The sequence below is a fragment of the Myotis lucifugus genome, unplaced genomic scaffold (genome assembly GCF_000147115.1).
Source record: "Myotis lucifugus unplaced genomic scaffold, Myoluc2.0 scaffold_3, whole genome shotgun sequence".
NCBI lineage: Eukaryota > Metazoa > Chordata > Mammalia > Chiroptera > Vespertilionidae > Myotis > Myotis lucifugus.
In genome coordinates this window covers 25,712,938-25,736,812 of record NW_005871051.1, presented here as the reverse complement: position 1 = coordinate 25,736,812, position 23,875 = coordinate 25,712,938, and the positions used below count along the sequence as shown (strand labels likewise).

The 23,875-nt window shown below is 37.0% G+C and overlaps 1 protein-coding gene across 18 annotated transcripts in view; it reads left to right on the top strand.

Annotated features, from left to right (window-relative positions):
* Positions 1–23,875, top strand: part of TRIP12 (thyroid hormone receptor interactor 12) — a 128,049-nt gene that overhangs the window by 92,669 nt on the left and 11,505 nt on the right. For 11 of the 18 annotated variants that reach the window (XR_002831580.1, XM_014463546.2, XM_014463528.2 and 8 more), the window contains 16 exons: positions 827–1,055; positions 1,376–1,494; positions 3,596–3,803; positions 5,946–6,046; positions 6,716–6,887; positions 8,662–8,803; positions 9,862–10,053; positions 11,452–11,603; positions 13,391–13,563; positions 13,939–14,012; positions 14,094–14,293; positions 14,908–15,035; positions 16,287–16,438; positions 17,005–17,147; positions 18,206–18,362; positions 20,207–20,305. Coding sequence is in view for 16 of the 18 variants with exons in the window: in XM_014463546.2 (XP_014319032.1) it covers positions 827–1,055; positions 1,376–1,494; positions 3,596–3,803; positions 5,946–6,046; positions 6,716–6,887; positions 8,662–8,803; positions 9,862–10,053; positions 11,452–11,603; positions 13,391–13,563; positions 13,939–14,012; positions 14,094–14,293; positions 14,908–15,035; positions 16,287–16,438; positions 17,005–17,147; positions 18,206–18,362; positions 20,207–20,305 (2,441 nt within the window). In the remaining 2 variants the exon portion in view is untranslated. Of the gene's footprint in view, positions 1–826; positions 1,056–1,375; positions 1,495–3,595; positions 3,804–5,945; positions 6,047–6,715; positions 6,888–8,661; positions 8,804–9,861; positions 10,054–11,451; positions 11,604–13,390; positions 13,564–13,938; positions 14,013–14,093; positions 14,294–14,907; positions 15,036–16,286; positions 16,439–17,004; positions 17,148–18,205; positions 18,367–20,206; positions 20,306–23,875 lie in introns of those variants that run through there. The other 7 variants (XM_023762056.1, XM_023762032.1, XM_014463505.2 and 4 more) reach the window with 3 other exon arrangements.

The following is a 23,875-nucleotide window of genomic DNA, read 5'->3' as shown; positions in this document are numbered from 1 at the left end:
ACACCTGTCAGGTTAGTTCTTTCCAATCTTTGATTCTATATCTTTCCACCAAAATTCTCTTTTTAACGAATGAAGAATAGACAACTGTGACACCCCCCCCCCCCTCCAGATTTCTGACATTTATTCCTCTCAGGGATTTAATCCATTGCTTTTAAAGCACTAGCTTAGAGTACAGAGGGTCAGCAAACTTTATCTAAAAAGGGCGAGATAGTAAATATTTTAAACTTTGCAGGCCATATTGTCCCTGTACTTAACACTGCTATTATAGCTCTAAAACAGCATATACAGTTATATTAGCAAATCTACATGCTTGTGTTCCAGTAAAATTTTATTTACAAAAATAGGTGATGGGCAAGATTGGGTCTCTGGACCATTCTTTGCCAACCCCTTGGTCTTGAGCTTACTTTTCATCAGTTACCTTTTATCTATACCTTATTCCCTCTAAGCAAACTGACAGATTACCTTGTTTTTCTGTATCTTCTAACTAAATATTCACTATTTATTTCTTACCGGTAGTTTAGTTGTTTTATGCTGAAATAATCCCAGTCTTTTGTTAAACATACTTAGTGAAATAACAGGCATAGTATATTGGTGCCTTGTTCTCTTCAGCTGGCCAGAAGGGTGAGTAATTTTTCTAGCTAGCTAAATTTTGTCTTCATGATCCCGTTGGTATCTTTCTAGACCCCAGTTCATCACATTAGATGGGTTGATTTGTTTTATAATTAGAAATGTTTTAGCATTTCAAATACTTACATAGGCATGAATGCTTTAAATATTGTTTGTTTCTGAAATCTGTAACTATAGGATTGAACATGTTTTATAACAGGTGGATATTCAGAGTTAAAGAAAGATGATGCTCGAGCACAGCTTATGAAAGAGGATCCGGAACTGGCTAAGTCTTTTATTAAGACTTTATTTGGTGTTCTTTATGAAGTGTATAGTTCCTCAGCAGGACCTGCGGTCAGACATAAGTGCCTTAGAGCAATTCTTAGGATAATTTATTTTGCTGATGCCGAACTTCTGAAGGACGTCCTAAAAAATCATGCTGTCTCAAGGTGTGTTCATGAAAATAGTGAAAACATTTTAGAAATTCAAGTTTCTACAAGTAATTTCTGAAATCTTTAAAGTATATGTGTAATATAGAAAAAAAAATGTGTATTTGGAGTATCTTGAGCCCTTTGTTTTAATTACACTTTAATATTATTACACACTATAATAAAAACAAAAGTTGAGCTTTTAAGAAAAGTTTTTGTTTTAGTAGACTGGTTTCATAATTAAAATATTTTTCTCCCCAATTTAAAGTAGTATGACCAAAAATACTTGCCAAATTCAGACATGTTTTATGTACAAATGTGTTTTTTTGGATTTTTTTTAGCCACATTGCTTCCATGCTATCAAGTCAAGACCTGAAGATAGTAGTTGGAGCCCTTCAGATGGCAGAAATCTTAATGCAGAAGTTACCTGATATTTTTAGTGTTTACTTCAGAAGAGAAGGTAATGTCATTTATGATTATTTTTTTAGTCTGAATAGTATTTTAACAGATCAGAACAGTTGTAAAGGGAATATTTTATACTTCATTGTATAGTTATTGGAATATTTTAAGGCAATACTCCAGTTGGAATCTTCAGAATGCAATTAGTCCATTCCTCTAATTGGAGGAATTTAAATGTTGAAATCAGCCCAGGAGACATGATACTTTTCCATTTTCTTTTTGAAGACATCATAGATGAAGCTGTGTCACTCATTCAGGTTTTATCCTTTTATAACCTGCCAAGATATTCAAAGAAGTTCTTTCTCATCAACAGAAATCTCTTGATGGCTCTTTTGGTCTTTTAGGATACTTTAGTCTTGTGTGAGGGTACAGAAAATAATGGTATTTCCCCCTCAAGTAATCTTTAGCTTTGTTTTCTATCTTACCAACAGTCTTGGTTCTTTCTGCATATGATCTATTTTCCATTTTTTGAGCACCTTTGCTGGATTAATATTCACATCTTAAGAATGCAATAGACAAAAAGTCCAACGCCACATATTAACATGAAATAGAAGGTAGACTCGCTCCACTTCCCAGAGATAATATCTATAGTTAACAAATCAGGAGTGTATACAAATTGATGTTTTCCATGCTCATATAAACATTTGGCATGTGTTTTTGTTTTTAGCTTTAGGTTATCCTGTATTTTGCAATCTGTATTGTGTTTTTGGTGTTCTATATTTTTGTTGTTGTTTGCTTTTAAGTTCTACTTTTCTGACTTGGAAGTATATCAGAATTAGACTATTTTTTCCAGGGTGATTTTTGTTTTACTTTAATATGATCAATTATGCCATTATATTGAGTCTTCTTCCCCCAATAGCATATATATCATGTTTATTGGGGAATCTTGATTGTTTCTAGTGCTTTGCATCCACCGTTCTTTGAGGTTTCACTTATATATCACTTATTTATGAAGATCTTTCTTTACGTCTGTAAGATCCCCCTATTTTATGTTGCAACAGCACCATATTTTTCCTCTCATAAGCAGTTTATTCTTTATTTGTAATATCTTGCAAATTATGTCTTTCCCATTAGTCGGTAAGTGCCCTGAGTTCATTTTTTATATCCATGGCCATACTATTTCTTTAGTACCCAGAGTCTAGCATATGATTGTCACAAGTATTTGTGAAATGAATGCCTGAAGTTTGAATTAATTTGGACATCCTTTTTTTTTTTTTTTTTTTTTTTTTTAAAGAATGTGATGGAAAGCTCTGGACTCTTTCCGCAGAAAAATGTGAATATGTGAGCATGCACTCACATGCATTGAGACACACAACATTGCATACAATTTTATTGTTCTTGGACCATCCGCCATGTACATCTTCCCATGATCCTAGCCTGGATATAACCCCTGCCATATAAGTTACTGTTTAGCTTTCCTATATACTTCCAAGGGTGTGAAAATCTTCTTCACCTTTCCATAGCTGGTGGCCTACTTTTGGCAGCAGTGTTACTGAGAGCTTGTCTCATTGTAGCATTTGAATTTAACTAATGATTGTAGTTCTTTTACTCCCTTTCTGATCAAGCCCCACAGGTGCACTTTGTTTCTCTAATTGATTATTACTTATTTTAAATTTCTAGTGCAGCCGTGGGCAAACTATGGCCCGTGCGTTTGAAATGAATAAAACTAAAAAAAAAAAGACCGTACCCTTTTATGTAATGATGTTTACTTTGAATTTATATTAGTTCACACAAACACTCCATCCATGCTTTTGTTCCGGCCCTCCGGCCCAGTTTAAGAACCCATTGTGGCCCTCGAGTCAAAAAGTTTGCACACCCCTGTTCTAGTGGGACTTTACTTGTGACCCTATTAAATTTCCTGTGTTCGCTTTTTGAATATTAGAAGACATTCAATATAAATATTTTTCTTTAATTCTGAATTTGCCTACTACTTTTCTAAATGGAGTCAAGTTGTAAATCCTGGCATCTAGACCCCCCGTCCCCATTTGCCAGGTACTTTTTACTCATTCCCTATAAATCAGTGTTAGCATTAATGGGTTTAGTAATGGCAGGGAGTCGATCATGATTAAAACTGACTTGTTTTAATTCCTATTACTACGTAGGTGTAATGCATCAAGTAAAACACTTAGCAGAATCGGAGTCTTTGCTGACAAGTCCACCAAAGGCATGTACAAATGGGTCAGGATCCTTGGGGTCCACAACGTCAGTCAACAGTGGAACAGCCACGGCTGCCACTAACGCTGCAGCTGACTTGGGATCCCCCAGCTTGCAACACAGCAGAGATGATTCTTTAGATCTGAGCCCTCAAGGGTAAGTTAGAGTCGTGTGGTGACGTCTGTGCTCTTTGCCTTTAACTCTGCCCTGGTGGCTGAGACTCACACAGGGAATAATTTGTTAGAGAGAGTGCACACTATATTTTTTCATCTGTATTTTGTTAGATGTTTAATGGGAATGAGAAGAAAAATGAACATTTTTTGCAAACCCTGTTATATTGAGCCATGTTTGGGAACCACAAGAGATACGTGGTCCATTTCCATTGATATAGAAGGGAACTAAGGCTCAGGGAAATTAAATAACAGTGTCACATACTTATTTTACAGATGTAGGATTGAGTCCTCATTTCTGATTCGATAATCTTGAATTACTGTGTTACATACAGCATACATAAAGAAAATTATCTGCTTCTACCTTTTTATCTGTTTATAGTTCCTTTTTTCTACTGTGCTATTAAGAACATTACCAGATCCTCGTATTGGTTTTAATTTTGTTGTGTTGAAATGAATCACACTCTAAAAATGTTTTTGTTTCTTTGATTTTAGAAATTTATTATTGCTGTATGAGTGGTGCATGATGAACCAAACTCAGTTCTGAAATTCAGGATGTATTCAGGGTGTAATGCTCCTTTTTACTCCTTTTTCGGTGAAAAGTAGATCTTGCTAAAATATATGATAAGTGGGGTCTAAATATTTAATCTTGTAAAATGCAAGATGACATTGTCCAGTGAAACTAGCCCATTCAGGATTCCAGCTGCTTGTGGCGCCACCTGGTGGCAGTTGTCTACTTTAGTTTAAATATGAATTTTGGCAAATCTGGGACTTGGGGGCACAGATTGGGACCTCTGGCACAATTGCTGTCACCTTAGGAAGCCCCTGAGCTTGGGTGGTACCCATATTATGGGCCCAATTTAAGCACATTGGATCTGGAGAATACTGGGAGCCCTCTCACTTCCCTGTTCTCAAGTTGGAATTGTCTTCCATTTTCCCTCACAGCCTTGCCTGCCTCCCTACTTCCTCCCCAGCTCCACTCTCTCTCCCTAGCTGCTGCAGTAAATCTTAAATTATGCAGGGTTTTACTATATAGCACAGGCATAGCGCCTGAGATATCATAGGTACATGGTGAAATATGATACATTTCAGACAAATGCAGTATTTCTGAACCATTTAAGGAATTAGACTTGATTATTATAGGTTCTAACAGTTGATAATTCTGAAGAAAGAGGAAATACTATTTCTCTTAAAATTCTTTCAGAGTTTTAAGTGGTTCCATTCCCTTCTAATACAGTTTCAAATGTAAAGTTCATGTAAATTTTTAAAGGGGGAATTGTTCAATCATATTAAGTTTCTTCTTTGAAAGTTCACTTGTCCTGTTTTGTTTTTGATGGACATGGCAGATGTTGGAAGAATTTTTCAATTTTGCCAGTTTTATTTGGGTCACAGACCAACTGAACCAGAATATCTTTTCATCTTTTCTGTTGCATGTAACTTGTTATTCCAAGAGATATTTCAAACTATTTCTAATGTTGTTAAGAATAGTGAAAATAACACACAAATGCTATATATATTCTGTTTAATATATTCTAATTCAAAACAGGTTTATTTGTATTATCACTTGCTAGATTTATTTAGGTAATTTTGTGTGGTTATTTTTTAAATTACTAAAGTATTCGTAAATACATGATTTAGAATGTTATTGCCATTGCACACCATGAAATTTTTTAGGTAATATTGGAAAGTATTTTTATAATATTATTACTTAGAGTTGTGTACTTGTTGTCATTTAGGTTAGGGAAGAATTATTGTACTCAGATTTAACACACTCTTTTTGTTTATGATTGCATAGTTCTTTTTAATACTGGTTCTTCACATTGTATACTTGTTTTATGTACTTTTCTATATGTACTACATTTTAACACAGAATTAGGTATCCTATTTTGTTTTATTTTGAACAGTTTATATAAACAGCTAGCTATTTTCTGAATTAATTATTTTCTGTGTTCTGTACCTCTAGAACATAACAGACACAGAGTCAGCATTAAATAATCAAATGGAAGATACCCTGTTGTGGCAATATTTATTAACTCCTTATTTCTACCATTTTAGCTTGCTTTTCAATGAGTGATGATAAGAAATCATGGTAATTGCTAAACTTATCTCATATTTTCCCATGTGATAGTCGATTAAGTGATGTTCTAAAGAGAAAACGACTGCCAAAACGAGGGCCAAGAAGGCCAAAGTATTCACCTCCAAGAGATGATGAAAAAGTAGACAATCAAGGTAATTCCTTTGATGAAACTACGGGTAGGTAAAAGGGAAATGGTAGTAGTTAAAGATATAGTTTAAATATCCTATTAAAACTGCTGGTAGCCCAGCCAGTGTGGTTCGGTGATTGAGTGTTGACTTATGAGCCAGGAGGTCACAGTTCGATTCCCAATCACTGCACCTGCCCAGGTTGTGGGCTCGATCCCCAGTAGGAGGTGTGCAGGAAGCAGCCGATCAATGATTCTCATCATTGATGTTTCTATCTCTCTTCCTTTCCCTTTCTCTCTGAAATCAGTAAACATATATTTCAAAACAAAACTGCTGATAGTTTGGAAGTCTCCTGAATACCCAGTGTTCTTAGTTCTTTTGGCTAATCTATTAAGAATGAGAATCTTGCTCTGGCTAGGTAGGTGAGTTGGTTAGAATGTAGTCCCGAAACACCAAGATTGTGGATTTGATACCCATCAGGGCACATTTAAGAATCAACCAATGAATATATAAATAAGTGAAACAATAAATTCAGTTGATCTCTCTCCATCTCTCCCTCTCCCTCCATTCCTCTCTCCCTCCCTCCCTCTAAAATAGAAAATACTGAAAAATAAAAGAATGAGAACCTTAAAATTCAGTTGGTTTTTGTCAGTTATTGTAAAATAATTTAACTATCATTCTCTCTTCTTTTCATAGCTAAAAGCCCCACCACTACTCAGTCACCTAAATCTTCTTTCCTGGCAAGCTTGAACCCAAAAACATGGGGAAGGTTAAGTGCACAGTCCAACAGCAACATTGAACCAGCACGAACTGCAGGAGTCAGTGGTCTTGCCAGGGCCGCTTCAAAGGACACCATATCCAATAATAGGTGAAGTGGGGAAGATCTATATTCTATTCTTTGATTAGAAAAACAGCACATTTATTGTATGGAGATGAAACTTGGACACAGACCTTTAATGTGTGCTCAGAAGTGGCATAGTTCAAGAATGTAGTATTTTCTCAGTTTTTAAGTCCTGTGCCTGGCTTTGTCTTGAGTTCCAGTGTTACATTTTAAAGATCATCTAGACAAAAAAATCAACAGGGAAACAGCGATCCTAGACAACACACTAGATCAAATGGATTTTTAATACTTTGTATTTTTTTCTATTTTTAAAATTTTATCTTTATTGTATAAAGTGTTATAGATATTCCCTTTTTTTCCCCCATTGACCCCCTATCCCACTCCCATCCCCTCCCCAGGCATTCACCCTAACTATTGTCTGTGTCCATGGGTTATGCCTGTTCTATATAATAAAAGCTTAATATGCTAAGTGTCTGACTGTTTGACCAGTCACTGTGACACACACTGACCACCAGGGGGCAGACGCTCCGATTGGTAGATTAGCCTGTTGCTGGGGTCTGGCTGATTGGTCCTTCCCTGACCCCGATTGTGCAACGGTGGGGTCCCTCAGCCTGGCCTGCACCCTCTTGCAATCTGGGATCCCTCAGAGGGATGTCAGAGAGCTGGTTTCAGCCCGATCCCCACAGGCCAGGCCAAGGGACCCCAGCGGTGCACAAATTTGCGTACCAGGCCTCTAGTATGCATGTAATTTGTTTAATTGATATCTCCTCTCCCCCCCCCCGCCACGCCCCTTCCCTCTGAGGATTCTAAGTCTGTTGCATGCTTCCATGTTTCTGGACCTATTTTTTTATTTTATTTTGTTCATTAGATTTCACATATAAGTGAGATCGTGTGATACTTGTCTTTGATCTAGCTGCTGGGACTCATGTATTTTCAAAACCAAACAAATTATGTTCCCCAAGGAATCTGTTTCTCAGTTTTGATCCAGGTACTGGAAAATTGACTTTTTTGAGGAAGTGTTCATACACGTATTTTTATGATACCCCCTTCTCCCCTTTACAATGGAACTTAAGGATCTTAGAGTAGAGGGTTTTTTAGGAATTTAGAAAACTACCAGCTAACCTGTTTATACCAGTTTATGGCTTTTAAGAATTATGTCTTTAAAGCCCTTGAGAATTGTTTTATTTTGTTGGCTCCGGATGTAGCATACCAACAAAGGATTACTTCCTCTGCAAGTAAGAAATTTAAAAATGTGAAATGTCATTGGAAAACAGTCTCTTTTTGTTTGGTTGATTGGTTTGTTTGGTTGGTAGTAGTTGTTTTTCAGAATTTCAGTTAGTAAAAATAATAGAGCAAATATATTTCTGAAGCTATTTGAATTTGTAATTTAGACAGCAAGGTGTCAGTTGTTGTAGTTAATCATGTAACTAACCAGGACTTGTTTCTGGTCTATAGGGCTCTACTTCAGCTCTCCAGAGAACACAAGTAAAGGAAATGCAGATATGTCTGTATCTTAGAAAGTAGTCATGTAAAATCGCTCTCAGCTGAATGCCTAGGAAACTGCTACCTTGTAGAGTCCCAAGAAGTTAGAACTTTGGTTTACTCTTCATGCATGTGTGCATTTCTCTAGGTATATCTTCAAAATGAAACTTAATTTGGTTAATGTGAAGTCTGAATTTATTAGTCTAGAACCTTGGGCCAAAAAAGGTTTTATATGTAGCAGTTATTTGCCTTTGATCAGAAGTTATAATTGAAATTCTTTCTGTGTACACTGAGCTATATCTCCTTTTCCTTCTTGCAGAGAAAAAATTAAAGGTTGGATTAAGGATCAGGCACACAAATTTGTTGAGCGTTATTTCAGTTCTGAAAACATGGATGGTAGCAACCCTGCACTGAATGTCCTTCAGAGACTTTGTGCTGCAACTGAACAACTCAACCTCCAGGTATTATATCCAGTGCATCCTGCTGGCCCCTTTTCAGTATCTTCCAGCACTCTCTGTCTTGCTGGGTTTTTTTTTCTTGTTTATAACTCTAGCTTTCCGCCAATTTAATCCTAATAGATAGACTTTTTAGCTAGATATGTGCTATCTTAGCATTGACATTCTTTAACTTATCACTTGCTTTTATGCTTCATTATTTCATCATTAAATGTACTATAGAAATCTCATCTTTGACCTTTTTTTGTGACATTCCATATTTATTGACAAATGAAGAGACTTTAGAAATGTCTCTCTAAGACCTCTTTAGTTTACAGGCATTTGAGTTGATAGGACACTCCTTAACCCCTTCACCTGGATTCTAATAGTAGTTAGAAAGGGTTCAGGTTTATTAAACCTTTTATATTTCATCTGATTCTTCATCTTTTCACTTTTTTTATGTATTTTGAACAATTTGAGTAGTACATGTTTTTCAAGAAATTTACCATTTTATTCAGATTTTAAATGTATTAGTTTAAAGCCCTGCCCTAACCGGTTTGGCTCAGTGGATAGAGCGGCGGCCTGCGGACTGGAAGGTCCCAGGTTCGATTCCGGTCAAGGACTGTACCTTGGTTGCGGGCACATCCCCAGTGGGAGGTGTGCAGGAGGCAGCTGATCGATGTTTCTCTCTCATCGATGTTTCTGGCTCTCTATCCCTCTCCCTTCCTCTCTGTAAAAAATCAGTGAAATATATATTTTTTTAAAAATTTAAAGCCCTACCTTGTGTTCTTTTATTTTTCTATTATATTATAGCTCTTTATTCCTTAATTTGAATTCTCATCCTCTGTTGTTGTTGTTGAATTGTGAAGGTTTCTCTTTTTATGGTAGTATGAATACTAGTTTTTTGTTTTGAAATATTTAACCTTTTGTGAATGTCTTCCGAGGATCTACCAAGAGTGCACCAGGCCCCTCCCTTTTTTTGTATGGTATTGAGGATGAATTCAGTTTCATTTGGGAAATGTAAATTATGCATTCGGTAAGGGCTATTGAAATCAATATAGAAATACTGTTTCTGACTCTTTCAGGTGGATGGTGGAGCTGAGTGCCTTGTAGAAATCCGTAGCATAGTCTCAGAGTCAGATGTTTCATCGTTTGAAATCCAACATAGTGGATTTGTGAAGCAGCTGTTGCTATATTTGACATCTAAAAGTGAAAAGGATGCTGTGACCAGAGAGATCAGATTAAAGAGATTTCTTCATGTGTTTTTTTCTTCCCCAGTAAGTTATCTAATAATGTTTGCATGAATCTTATTATGAGAATCACTGTTCACTTATGTATCTTTTCATCCCAGTAGTAATTTCCAGTAGGTTTTGGTCAAGATATTCAGGTAAAGTTTCTAGTTTGCTTGTACACAGTTGGAATCCTTGGTTTTTTATATATGTAAGCAGTAAAACAACAATAGGGATTTAATGAAGCCAGTGCCAAAGTTTCCCTGGTCAGTGTATCTTGAGTCTTTGGGTTTTTTTTCTGCAGGACAACCCATTAATTGTAGTCTCTCCTCTGTGAATGCATTTTATTCTCAATATTTGTTTCCAAACTTATTGGAGTTTGAGATAGGTGATAGATAGATAGATAGATAGATAGATGATAGATACAGTAGACAGTAGACATAGTGTAGCTATAACCATAAGGTAGACATATATATATTTCCACTTTGTATGTAAAACATAGCAAATGCTTCTTGACGTAGGATGGGGTCACATTCCAATTAACCCATTGTAAGTTGCAAATATTTTAAGTCAAAAATTTATTTAATACATCATAGTTTCACCCCTGCCAAACATCATACTTCAGCATAGCCTACCTTGACCATGCTTAGAACGAAGTACGGTTTCTACTGAATTCTTGTCACTCTCGCACCATTGTAAAGTTGAAAAATTGTGAGTCAAACCGTCTTAGGTTGGGGACCATCTGTATTAAAAAAATTCCATTCAAAAGTGCTTAGTCATATTTACAATGTGGATTATAAGGCCAGAATTCAGAGTAGCTCCTCTTTCTTTACCCTCAGTAGCTGAGAGCTAGAGAATAACTATTCTTAGAAACTTGATTTTACACTACTGGTTTACAACTGCTTAAGACAAGGCATCTCTAGGGAAGTTTCTCTGGCTCATCTGTGTAGTAGGGCCAAGGATAGCTCTCCTGTGTGTGAGTGCAACTCCTTACCATGCCTTTCTAGTTTGTGAGGATTTGAGCATTACTTATATTACTTTAACTTGTTATTTATTAGAGAGTCATTAGATGTGTAGCAATATTGGATGTACTTTTCTCCCACACTTAAGATTTTATACAGATGTCATCTCTTTCCTGAAATTCCTTGGTGCTTTCTGGGTTTTAAGAGTTCTACAATATAATACATGAACCATATATTACCTGATGTCCCCAGTAGATTCTAAATATCACTCCAGATACAGTAAATATTTCTGTGGCAAAGCATGAATATTTCTACTAAAATAATATAGTCTCATGTCTGTCTGAGTCAGATTTTGCCACCAAATGAAACAATAAAAGAGAATAGATGGTTTCCCTTTGTAAAACTGCCTGTTAAAGTTTCCTGTTGAGGAGTGTTCCCTGTTCAAGAGGCCTTGTTTAACCTATTGGTTTATTTATATCTTTAGCTTCCTGGAGAAGAGCCCATTGGAAGAGTAGAACCAGTCGGTAATGCACCTTTGTTGGCATTAGTTCACAAGATGAACAACTGCCTCAGCCAGATGGAACAGTTTCCAGTCAAAGTGCATGACTTCCCCAGTGGGAATGGGACAGGAGGCAGGTAAGGATCATCGCCTGAGTGCCCTTTTCCTTTGACTGCGCTTAATTAATCTTGTTGAGGTAAAGTGGCAAGAGGTCTGGTAACATCTTCATCTGCCTAAAGAGCATTTAGCTATTATTACTAAAGAAATTGAATAGTCTAAAAAGTAAATAAAATACTGTTTATCTTTAAAATCACACTGTTTCATAAACATAATGGTTTAGAAATATATAACCCAGTCACTATTGGCAACTTGCAATCTGTTTTCCATAAATTGACATACTTTATAATGCTTCAAGAATTTTGTGGATCTGGAAAATAAAATATTTACGTTTCTGTGCAGTAATGTGATTTTATATGTGATGTGGGTGCTTATAACTTTGTATTGTGATGGGTTTTAACAAGTAAGTGTTTATTTTGAAGTTTTGCTGTTTTAAATAAAACTTGTTTTTTCAACAATATAGTAGTTTTATAGGATTCATGAGATACTGTAGAAAGAATTATTGTAGGAGTTAATTGTTTTGTTTTATATGAAGTTATAAGCTTCCTAGAATATTATAACTAGAAGCCTGGTAAATATGAAGTTAGTTTTTTTAATTCTTAAAATACTCAATCTGCTGTGTTTATAAAACATTCAAATTTTTGATTGAATTAAAACTGTGCATCTTGAGTAGATAAAGTGATCAATGTGGACTAGGTTGTTTTTTACTTTGAAATTTAATGTAGAGTGTGATATTTAGGTTTTTATTTTATTTATTTATTTTTTATTGATTTCAGAGAGGAAGGGAGAGGTACAGAAATAGAAACAACAATGATGAGAGAGAATCATTGATTGGCTGCCTCTTGTATGACCCCCACTGGGGATTGAGCCGGCAACCCAGACACTTGCCCATGACCAGAATCAAACCTGGGACCCTTCAGTCTGCAGGCCGACGCTCCATCCACCAAGCCAAACCAGCTAGGGCTGATACTCAGTTTTGATCATTATACCATACTGGAGTATTTTATAAAATGAGGGGATGTTTTCCACTATGCTGAGAAAACCATGAAGCTTTTCATTTTTATCCAAATTTATATACTATTAAATAAGTATGTACATATTTATATATCAATATACAGTGGGGCCTTGACTTACGAGTTTAATTTGTTCCGTGACGGAGCTCGTAACTCAAATTACTTGTATGTCAAATCATTAAAGTGAACGAGTGAGACACGTGATGCTGGGCTGATGTGGCGTTCACTGTGACGTTCGCTGCGCCAATTAGCGGTGGGGTATCTGAAGCTGGCTCGTAACCTGAATTTTAGCTCGCAACTCAAAGCAAAAAATCGCCCGAGAGACGGCTCGTATCTCGAAAAACTTATTAGTCGGGACACTCGTAAGTCAAGGCCCCACTGTACTGAATATTCTTTCCCATAACTCCTATTTACATGCTTTACGGAACCTAGTAGATAACCATATTTTAAGCTTATCTGTTATCTTACTCCTGCCAGCCCTTTTCTGAAATGAGCAGTTAAATAGCCTTACCAGATTTAGACTGGTGTAGCTATTGAATTACTTCTTTCAAAAGAATATAGCAAAATTTGTACACCTGAAACTAATATAAGTTTGTGTGCCAACAGTAAAGTTTTAAAAGTGATTTTATAGCAGACATCATTTTATTTGTCATTTTATAATAAATGTCTTGAATTGCTGGTGTTTACTTTGTGCCTTAAGAAAATGCAGAGTTTCTATTATCTTGCTTTTATTTGAATTAATTTTGTTGATTTTGAAAATAATAGAATAACTTTTTTTCACAAATTATCTTGAGCTTTTCTCTTAACAGAGGATCACAGGCTTTAAAATTTTTCAACACACACCAGTTAAAATGCCAGTTACAGAGACATCCAGACTGTGCAAATGTGAAGCAGTGGAAGGGTGGACCTGTCAAGATTGACCCCCTGGCTTTGGTACAAGCGATTGAGAGATACCTTGTAGTTAGAGGTACTCTTCATAATGTATATTGTGTGTTTGTATGTACTTTTGGGATAAAATTAAGGAGTTAAAATTATTTCCCTTCTTATTGCTGTTTCTATTAAAACCTAGCATCAAGAACTTGTGTTCCCGTCATTTATTTTATGTGTAGTATATAGAAATGTGTTCAACATAGTAGAGGTTGACTGCTTACTTGAGTGATGAGTTAATTTTTCTTGTTGGAATATAGTAGAAATGACAGTTTGTATTTGACACTTTTCTTAGATGTTTCTGCTTTGTAGATCAAAGTGTGTTTCTAAGACTATATTAGCTTAAACGTAAATACAGGCTTTTCTTTGTCGTGTAAAATTTGCTAGGAGTTGAACAACCTTCTTGGGTTTTTAGGTTATGGAAGAGTAAGAGAAGACGATGAAGACAGTGATGATGATGGCTCTGATGAGGAAATAGATGAATCTCTGGTAAGGTACTATTCCCACCATGTTGTCATGCATAATGTTCAGGGCCTATAGGTTAAATAGATTCTGTTTTGCTTCTTTCAGGCTGCTCAGTTCTTAAATTCAGGAAATGTAAGACACAGGCTACAATTTTACATTGGAGAACATTTGCTACCGTATAACATGACTGTGTATCAGGCAGTACGGCAGTTCAGTATACAGGCTGAAGATGAAAGGGAATCTACTGATGATGAGAGCAATCCTCTAGGAAGAGCTGGTATTTGGACGAAGACTCATACAATATGGTAAATCTCAAAATGATTTTGTTTGTTTTCTCCAACTTTGACACTATTCGTGTATTTTGGAATTGGTTCTAATGGCTGACTTGCATAAGGAGAGGGGACCCTAAATCCTACATTTCATCATTAAAAGCCTCTTCAAATATCTTACTTTGTGTGTGAGCACCTGTGGGTGCATGAGTGTGTATATTTATCTTCCTCATTAAGTCAACTAGATACAAAATATATTCTTGGATATAATTATAGTTTATATATCTACTTTTCTAGATTTATTTCCAGTCTTTAAATAAGACAAACATTTTTGTAAAATGTTCCTTTAGCTATTAGAAATCGGGGCATCTCTGAATCTTGAGAAACATTTGGATGCAACTTTGTCTTGTTTGTGAATGTCTGCTACTTATATTTAAAGAGAGCTGTTCTTCTCAGAACTCCTAAGCTGGTGTTCTCTTCTAGGAAGCAGTCCCACTGGTAATTTTCTGAATCTGTAAGTAGGGAGAGCGAGGATAGACCTCACAGAGTTCTCTGGTAACTCTAGTATCTGTGGCTTACACTTTGGCCTTGTAAAATAATTTGCAGTTTTATAATCTGCTTTTGGTTTAACTGTACCCCTGTCACTTTAGGTACAAACCTGTGAGAGAGGATGAAGAAAGTAATAAAGATTGTGTTGGTGGTAAAAGAGGAAGAGCCCAAACAGCTCCAACAAAAACTTCCCCTAGAAATGCAAAAAAGCACGATGAGTTATGGCATGGTAAGTTGTAATATGAAGGGAAAACTGCCGTGGGTCAGTATCTTCCTGTCTTCATGGTTTTAAAGGAGTGATTTATTTCTATCTAGTAGTAGTAAAATCTTTGAGTATAACTTAGAAAAAAATGAAGTTACTACCAACATTTGACGGTTTTTAATTGAACCCTTGACTTTAAAGTCTAGAGCATGAAAACGTAAATATCTGCAGAATTAAATTTGGAAAGAAAATTGGGAAAAACTCATATTCTTTCCATGAAGAACGCTAGACAAATTCAGTAACAGAACACATTCTCTAAAGAAGAGACTGATCATTGACTGATCATTGGCAGATTTATTGGCATTCATTATGATAGTATAATCCAGTAATGTAGAAGGAATAAAAAATTTTGCCAGTAGAGTGTAATAGCATCTCCTAAAGGACTTCTTTTTCTTTACAGCATTTTCTTCTCGTTTGATTTTGCTGGTTTCCTTCCCCTCTCTTTTATATGATGGTAATGCTTTAGCATTTGTCCACATTCTCATTCCATGGGGACTGCCTTTATCAGGGATTTCCAAACACTGGTGTCAGTTGATGAAATTTTCCTGGTTTACATAAATAAGGGCATTGTAGGAATTTTTTTTTTCCATAAAGTCAAGTTTATTTTTTTTAAAGGGGTCTTTGTTTTGAAATGTTTGTTTTTTTGTTTTTGGTGCTAAAATTCGCCTTTTTTATACAATGATAGTGTTGTGATTTTTAATTCTTTTGCTCAGTTAAAGCAAATGGCAACAGTGTCAATCCCTCATTTATTTTTATTTTCATGCTACTTGGTGAGATATAAGAATAGAGGAATCACAATTCCTACTTGGAATCTGTCACAGTCTACCCTGTCATAAGCCTTGGATTAAAGAACCAAATCTGAAATATACAGGCAGTTTCTATAACTGAATTTAAATTCAAACATTTTGTCTTTACTCCTCTCTGGCTGTTTTATTGTTAGTTATTATTTCTGGTATAAAGAAATGCAAACAAGTTAGTTTTTCTCCTTTATGATGTTTATTTGGGTATGGGAAGGAAAGTATAAATTTCATAAACCTGGATGAATTATGTATAAGGTTTAAAAAAAAAAGTTCAAGCTATCAATTCTCTACTAATAAGATCCAAGCATTAAATCTTAACAATTTACAAGTACTGTTTTTAGGCATGATAAGATGACACTGGCTCCATTAGCTTGGCCTTTCTAACTATAATACTTTACTTTGATCTTTTGCCCTCTAGATGGAGTGTGCCCATCAGTATCAAATCCTTTAGAAGTTTACCTCATACCTACACCACCTGAAAATATAACTTTTGAAGATCCATCATTAGATGTGATTCTTCTTTTAAGAGTTTTACATGCCATTAGTCGATACTGGTATTACTTGTATGATGTGAGTATTACTGAAGTTTTCTGTGATGTGTTATTCATTACATGTTATCTCATAGTTTCTGTCTAGTGATTTATGAATTTCCTGTTGTACTAGAAACAGAAACAGTGACTCAGTTAAATGCAGAGATCCTGGCCCAGTGAAGTTAAGCTACAGCATGAAATTGAACATACTTTTATTATAGTTAAAATTCTTTATGTACATTTAACCCAAAGTTCATTTATCTAAGTTAAGATGTATGTTAAGTAAAGAGTTGGGTGAAAGTTGAATGCGGCCTTTGATATTTACATAATGTAGGGAAGAATGAAGGAGTTGGCCTTGCATAAAGTATTAGCTCCCACATCAGTGATTGAGCCAGTACTCATGGCATGTGGGGGTTGAGGTGTTTCAGCTATCCATTATAGAAATTCTCATTTGTGTTAGGACACAACAATGAGAAGCTGTATATTGTATTTTGAAAACAAGTGAAATCTGGGCACTTCGTATACATATTTGGGGAAGAGATAGTGAATATAGTGAATATAGTCCTGTTTTACTACATATTGACTTTTTTCTTAAACATTTTGCAGAATGCATTGTGCAAGGAGATTATTCCAACTGGTGAATTTAATAACAGTAAGTTGACAGCAAAAGCAAACAGGCAGCTTCAAGATCCTTTAGTAATCATGACAGGAAACATCCCAACATGGCTTACTGAACTAGGAAAAACCTGGTAAGACTACCACTTCTATAATGGTGGCCTTGGGAGTGTTATCATTGTATTGGTCTTTATATTTTGTTACAGAAACAGTGTTTAGTGAACCTTTTTAATGTGTTTAATAACATTGTCATATTTGATCACAGCTTGCTTACTAGTGTAGCTTTAGCATCCAAACAGTCTAGGCAAGCTGGAACTAGTACTAGATCTACTGATTGTATATGTCTGCCTATATGAAATAGAAAAGTACACAAGGATATTTGACTGAGGAGATTCAAATCCTCTGCCACGATAAAATCAGATTCCAAAAGTGGAATTGAATGATTCTCTGATCCTGCTTGGGTCCACACCTATATTCTTAGAAACTATAGAACTGCATTGTCAGTATAATGGCCACTACCACATGTGGGTATTTACATCTAGATTAACTAAAGTTAAATAAAATTAGAAATTTATGTTTTTAGTCACACTAGCCACATGCTCACATATCTACCTGTATTAGGCAGATACAAATACTGAACATTCATGTCATCACAGGAAGTGCTCTGGTAGCTCTGTCAAAATCATACATCAGGAGGCAAGTAGAACCTCTGTTACTGCAGCTGCCATTTGCATCTTTTAGTGACTTAGAAATGCTAAAGCTAAGAGGAAAATCATGAACTGGTAAAGCCACCAGTATTTGTGTATATATGGAATGGGATAGGTCACTAACTTGTGAAGTGTTGATCAGATTTTAAAATTTAGCTTTCACTAGTCATGTTATACTTCCTAAAGGTCTTTGGGTATATTATAGACAATCTTGAATAGACTTGATTTCAGTTTCAAACATAAGAATTTTAATGATTGAATTTCAGATTTCACAATGAAAGGCTACTTAATGTATTATTATGTGATCACTTAACAAATTTCATACAAGAATTAAGGAAGTTCTTCAAAATTAGTTTACTTAGACCATTTTTATTGGTCATATTTACAATTATTCTGTATCATATTAAAACTTGTTTCTAATACAGGGTTTTTTATGGTTTCTGATTCTAATTCAGATAATAAAGTTATATCACATCTTTTTACAGCCCATTTTTCTTCCCTTTTGATACCCGGCAAATGCTTTTTTATGTAACTGCATTTGATCGGGACCGAGCAATGCAAAGATTACTTGATACCAACCCAGAAATCAACCAGTCTGATTCTCAAGATAGCAGAGTTGCACCTAGATTGGATAGAAAAAAAGTAAGTTTCTCCACCAATTTTTAAAGATAAATCAAACTGAGCGTTTCAAAATAATGGGAAAACTAGAAATATGGTACATCTAATTTTACCTATTGGTTTAGAGGGCTGCCTTAGTCACAGTCCTCTCTTTGCTTATCTTTTGTAATCATCTTTTATCCGTTTTCCTGTTAGTCTCTTGGAACTGTGCTATCTGTGATTCTTTTTCAATCTCCAGTTAGAGTTCTTTTTCTCAGTTTCTGAAATAATTTCTGTAGTTCTTTTATCTTTTAGTCTTCATAACTCTTGTGCCAAGAAAAAATCTTTTCTTTTCTTGCTGAGGCTTTCTTCCTTTCTAAATTAGGAACTCAAATTAGCCCCCTTTTATAATTGACTAGAGGCCCTGTGCATGGATTCATGCACCCATGGGGTCCCTCGGCCTGGCCTACAGCGATTGGGCCAAAACCGCCTCTCCATCCCCTGAAGGGTCCCAGATTGCGAGAGGGCACAGGCCAGGCTGAGGGACCCCAATGGTGCACGATCAATCGGGGTCGGGGAGGGACCGTGGGAGGGCTCCAGGGCATGTCCAGCCCGTCTCGGCCAGACTCTAGCACAGTGGTTCTCAACCTGTGGGCCGCGACCCCTTTGGCGGTCGAACAACCCTTTCACAGGGGTCGCCTAAGACCATCCTGCATATCATATATTTACATTACGATTCATAATAGTAGCAACATTACAGTTATGAAGTAGCAACAAAAATAATTTTATGGTTGGGTCACAACATGAGGAACTATATTTAAAGGGCCAGAAGGTTGAGAACCATTGTGCAGCAAGCTAAGCGACTAGTCAAAGGGTCAGACACTTAGCATGTTAGGTTTTCATTTTTATAATTGATCCCTATGCAGTAGGTAGAATTAATCAGCTCTACTTCATTCCCTTAGCAAATTACTCCAATTAGAAGAAACTGAAACAAAATCCTTGATACATTTTATGTCCATAGACCAGTTAGCCCCCTGTGTTGTTGACTTCATCTTCCTGTGCTTCTAATACGGCTCCACATTCATAGCCCTAAAACACACAGCTCTAAGCCATTTGCCTCTGAGACCCAGTCCTACACTTATGCCACTACATTGCCTTTTACTTAAAACTTCTCTCCTGCCTCTTTCTTGCTGAGGATTCTTATGCGAGTCTGTCTTCTCAAAACCTTTATCTCCAAAAGTCTCATAAGAGCCATTAGTAATGACAGAAGAAGAGGAGTGGAAGGAATGAGAAGCAAAACAAAACCAAAAACATTATACTTTAAAAGAAAAAAACAATACTCGCTACTCCTATCTTGATAGGTGTCATTAGGATTCCATAAAAATTGTGCTGGTAGACTTTGGAGATCTGCCAAAACCTTCCTCGTCCTCATGAATCTCATTAGTAGATGTTTGCAGTAGAGTTTGTCGGATCTCTGCAGGTCAGGGCCAGTAGTAGGTTTCCAGCTCACCTATCACCTCCATTCCCATTTCTTCATCATCTGCCTATCTATAAGTGCACCCAGGGATATGTTAAGTTAATGCAGCCCTGAATTGCTTTGATGTTTGGCAATGTTTCAGAGATCCTCCTCCAACTTGAATTTTCTGAACTTGCCATGGGCTCAAGATAAAAATTACACTTACATCTAACTTTTCTTCATGTATGTATGCCAGGAATGCTGTCGATGTTTATAGCAGTGCAGCTACTTCTTAACCTTTTCTGAGGTATGCTTTGTAAAAAAATAGTTTTTTAGCAGTTTAGTTAATTTTTTTTGCACTTCAAGAAATAGCACCTGTTTATTAAAGTGTAATGTGTACTTATTTTCCTCACTTTTGTACTTTATCTTGTAGCGTACTGTGAACAGAGAAGAACTGCTGAAACAAGCCGAGTCTGTGATGCAGGATCTTGGCAGCTCACGGGCCATGTTAGAAATTCAGTATGAAAATGAGGTGAGTTTTTGAGTCGGGACAGTTTTGAGCATGATTTGTGTCCTTGATAAGATTGTCATTAGAGTTTCTTGGTCCTGTGAAATTCTAAAAGATAATTGGGAATTACCTGACATCTGGAAATTTTTTTAAAAAACAGGTTTACTAAGATATTATTTGTGTATAATGTACATATTTTCTTGGACCACTTTACAGTCAGTGCCTGCTCTTTATCCCCTGTCCCTGCCCCTGTAGTTTTGTCCTTTTTTACAGTCATAATAAATGGAATTATACAGCATGTAACCATTTTTGTTACTCTTCTCTCACTTAGTATAATGCTTTTGAGATTCATCCATGCTGTTGTTTCCTTTTATTGCTGAGTAATAGTAATAGACCATTCATAGTATGTTTCATCACCAGTTGATGTACATTTGAGTGTTTCATGTCATTTAATATTTTAAGTTGTCTGTTTTACCTATGGAAATAACAGTATTTGGATAAAGGAAATAGACTGATTTGATCTGTGATTTCTACTTAGCATAGGAATAGTATGCTAAAGGGAGAAAGAACTGACTTTAAAGCACCATCTTGAGGGTATCAGGTATTACTGCAGTTTTATTCATTTCTCTCTTTGCTTCTCTCTCCTCTTTCCCCTCCTTTCTTTCCTCCAAGACCCAGTGGAGAACAAAATGTACAAAGTCCCTACCATCATGGGACTTTTCTTTTAGTTTGGGGAGGTCAGTACACACACACACACACTCATACACATGGCTATGAGATGAAGAAAAAGAAAGGAAAATAGGAAGATGGAGCATGATGGGGAGAGGACAGGGTGTTCTAAGGTGACATTTGAGGAGAAGAATATCTCTAGCAAAAGAACAGACATGCAAAAGCCCTGAGGCAACATTCCTTCCTGGTGGCAGATGACTGTGGCTGGAGGGTGGGAGGAGGGATCATAGGACACGTGGGCAGTTTTTTTAACCTGAGCTTTTGCTGTGAGTGAGATGGGAAGCCTCAGAGGGTGTGGAAGAATGATACAAAACTATGTTTTGTAAGGCTCTCTCTTAGCACTGTGAGTATAGGCTGTGAAATGCCAAGAATGCTGGTGCAGAAACCAGATGAGTTATTGGTGGTAACAGTTTATATGTTTTGAAGGTGGGGCAAGCTTAGTGTTTAATGATTGGTTGCAATGTAGAGAGTAAGACTGAGAAGAGCCACAGATCGCTCCCAGGTTTGGGTTGGAGTGTGGGCTGAATGCTGATACATTTCACTGCTGTGGGAAACTAACAAAGGGATGGGGGGGATTAGGAACATGTCACCAGGTCCCAACAGATCAGTTTGGAAAGTTGAGTTATACCTTTGGTGGACTGCACCAAATCTTTTAAACTAATTTGGATACTTTTTAAAAGTAACCGTGATAATCCTGTGTAATAAAAGCCTAATATGCAAATTGACCGAAAGTTTGAACAACTAGTTGCTATGATGTGCACTGACCACCAGGGGCAAATGCTCAACACAGGAACTGCCCCCAGCCCGCAGGCCCCAACTGGCAGGGATGGGTGGCAAGCCTGCAGCGCCAGGCCAGCCAAGGCAGGTGCCAGTGGGGGCCCCTGATCGCCCCACCAGTCACCCCACAGATCAGCCCTGATCACAGGCCAGGCCTAGGGATCCTACCCATGCATGAATTTCTTTTTTTTTTTTTTTAATTTTGTTTTATTGCTTAAAGTATTACAAGGAGTATTACATATGTCTCCCCCCCCCCCCCCTTTGACATTCTCCCGGCCTCCCCTACCCCCCAGTGTCTTATGTCCATTGGTTATGCTTATACCCATGCATGAATTTCATGCACCAGGCCTCTAGTGGTAAAATAGTGCCCATTAGTTGCAAATACCGTACACGTGAAATACAGCCTTCTTGACAGGACAGTGGTTAGATTTAGCCTATAGACTTTGGTATTAACTTGTCCTTAGCTGCATATTTAGCTTATTGTCTGAGCTGGTAGGACCTTGATAGAACATGAAGGAATATCTAGGCTGAACATTGCCCCAGGCTCATGTATCTCATGGAGGAGGCATGTTCATTTACAGCTGGCTGTACAGTTATCTCTGGGGCCTGTTTCAAGATACCAGTGTCCAGGATCAAAACAAGACCCACCTACTAAATCAGAGTCTTCAGGATGCACCTACCCCCCATGTGCATGTTAAACAGCTCTCAGGAGATCCCAGTGCACCATGGGCTTGAGAAGCACTGGTGTACTTTCTGAGGCTAAGTTAGCCCAGTGTGTGTTGGTATGGATTCAGACCTCCCCTTATTTGTGTTTATTTAACAAACCGCTGTTAAAGGCTAGTGTGTGCTCCGGCACTGTAGAGGATACAGAGGTGAATTAACCATTTGTATGCCATAAGCGTCTATAGACGCAAGCAACGGACCTTTTTTAACACATTAAGCGCCCAGCCTGTTTTGTCTTCCGGATGGAAAGTATAGTGTCAGTCACCGGTGACTGACAGGGTGCTTAGCATGTTAATTAAACTCAAAATATCGTGGCAGTTAACTTGTTAAAGTTACCCTTGGGTGCGATATACAGGCATATAATGAAATGCTGACAGTGAAATATGGTAAGTACTTAGTAGCTGAAATGTAAATCCTAAGAAAAGGAGCAAAGTAACTGGGCATATAAGGAGGCTTTTCCTAAAGAGATGACATTTAAGCTGGTTTCAGAGTTGCCATTCACCAAAGAGAGAATGAGAGACAGCCATATGCAGACCATGCCTTAGTCCAGTGGTTCTCAACCTTCTGGCCCTTTAAATACAGTTCCTCATGTTGTGACCCAACCATAAAATTATTTTCATTGCTACTTCATAACTGTAATGTTGCTACTGTTATGAATCTTAATGTAAATATCTGATATGCAGGATGGTCTTAGGCGACCCCTGTGAAAGGGCCGTTCGACCGCCAAAGGGGTTGCGACCCACAGATTGAGAACTGCTGCCTTAGTCCCTGAGGGTAAGGTATATAGCTACTTTTCTCAGGATACAAGCTCAGACCATATAGTTTCTTGGAGCTTGTTTCAGGATACCAATGCCCAGGCTTGAAATGACCCACCTACTAAATTAGAGTCTTCCGGGCATGCCTACCCCCCATGTGTGCATGTTAAACAGCTTTCAGAAGATCCCAGTACACCATGGGCTTGAGAAGCACTGATGTACTCTCTGAGGCTAAGTTTGGGCCATAGGGAGTAGGAAATTAGAAAGGGATGCTAGCTCTTATTCTAGATCAGTGGTTCTCAACCTTGGCTGCACATTAGAATCACCTGGGAATCTTTTTAAAATCCTGATTTCTGGGCCTCACCCTGCGGAAATTCTGTTTCTTTGTTACTAATGTGACCCCACTCCAGAATCACCCAAGAAATTTACGAGAAGACGTCACTATGTGTTTCCGAAATTTTAAAAAAAAATCCCACGAGGATTTTTAAAGGACATCCAGCCGGAAATCTCTCCTAGCAACAAAAGGAACTGGTGCCTGAATTTATGCATATTTTCACGAAAGAAACAATCAAGCTTTCCCTAACAAAAGGTTGAATGGTCCAAAGCGTTA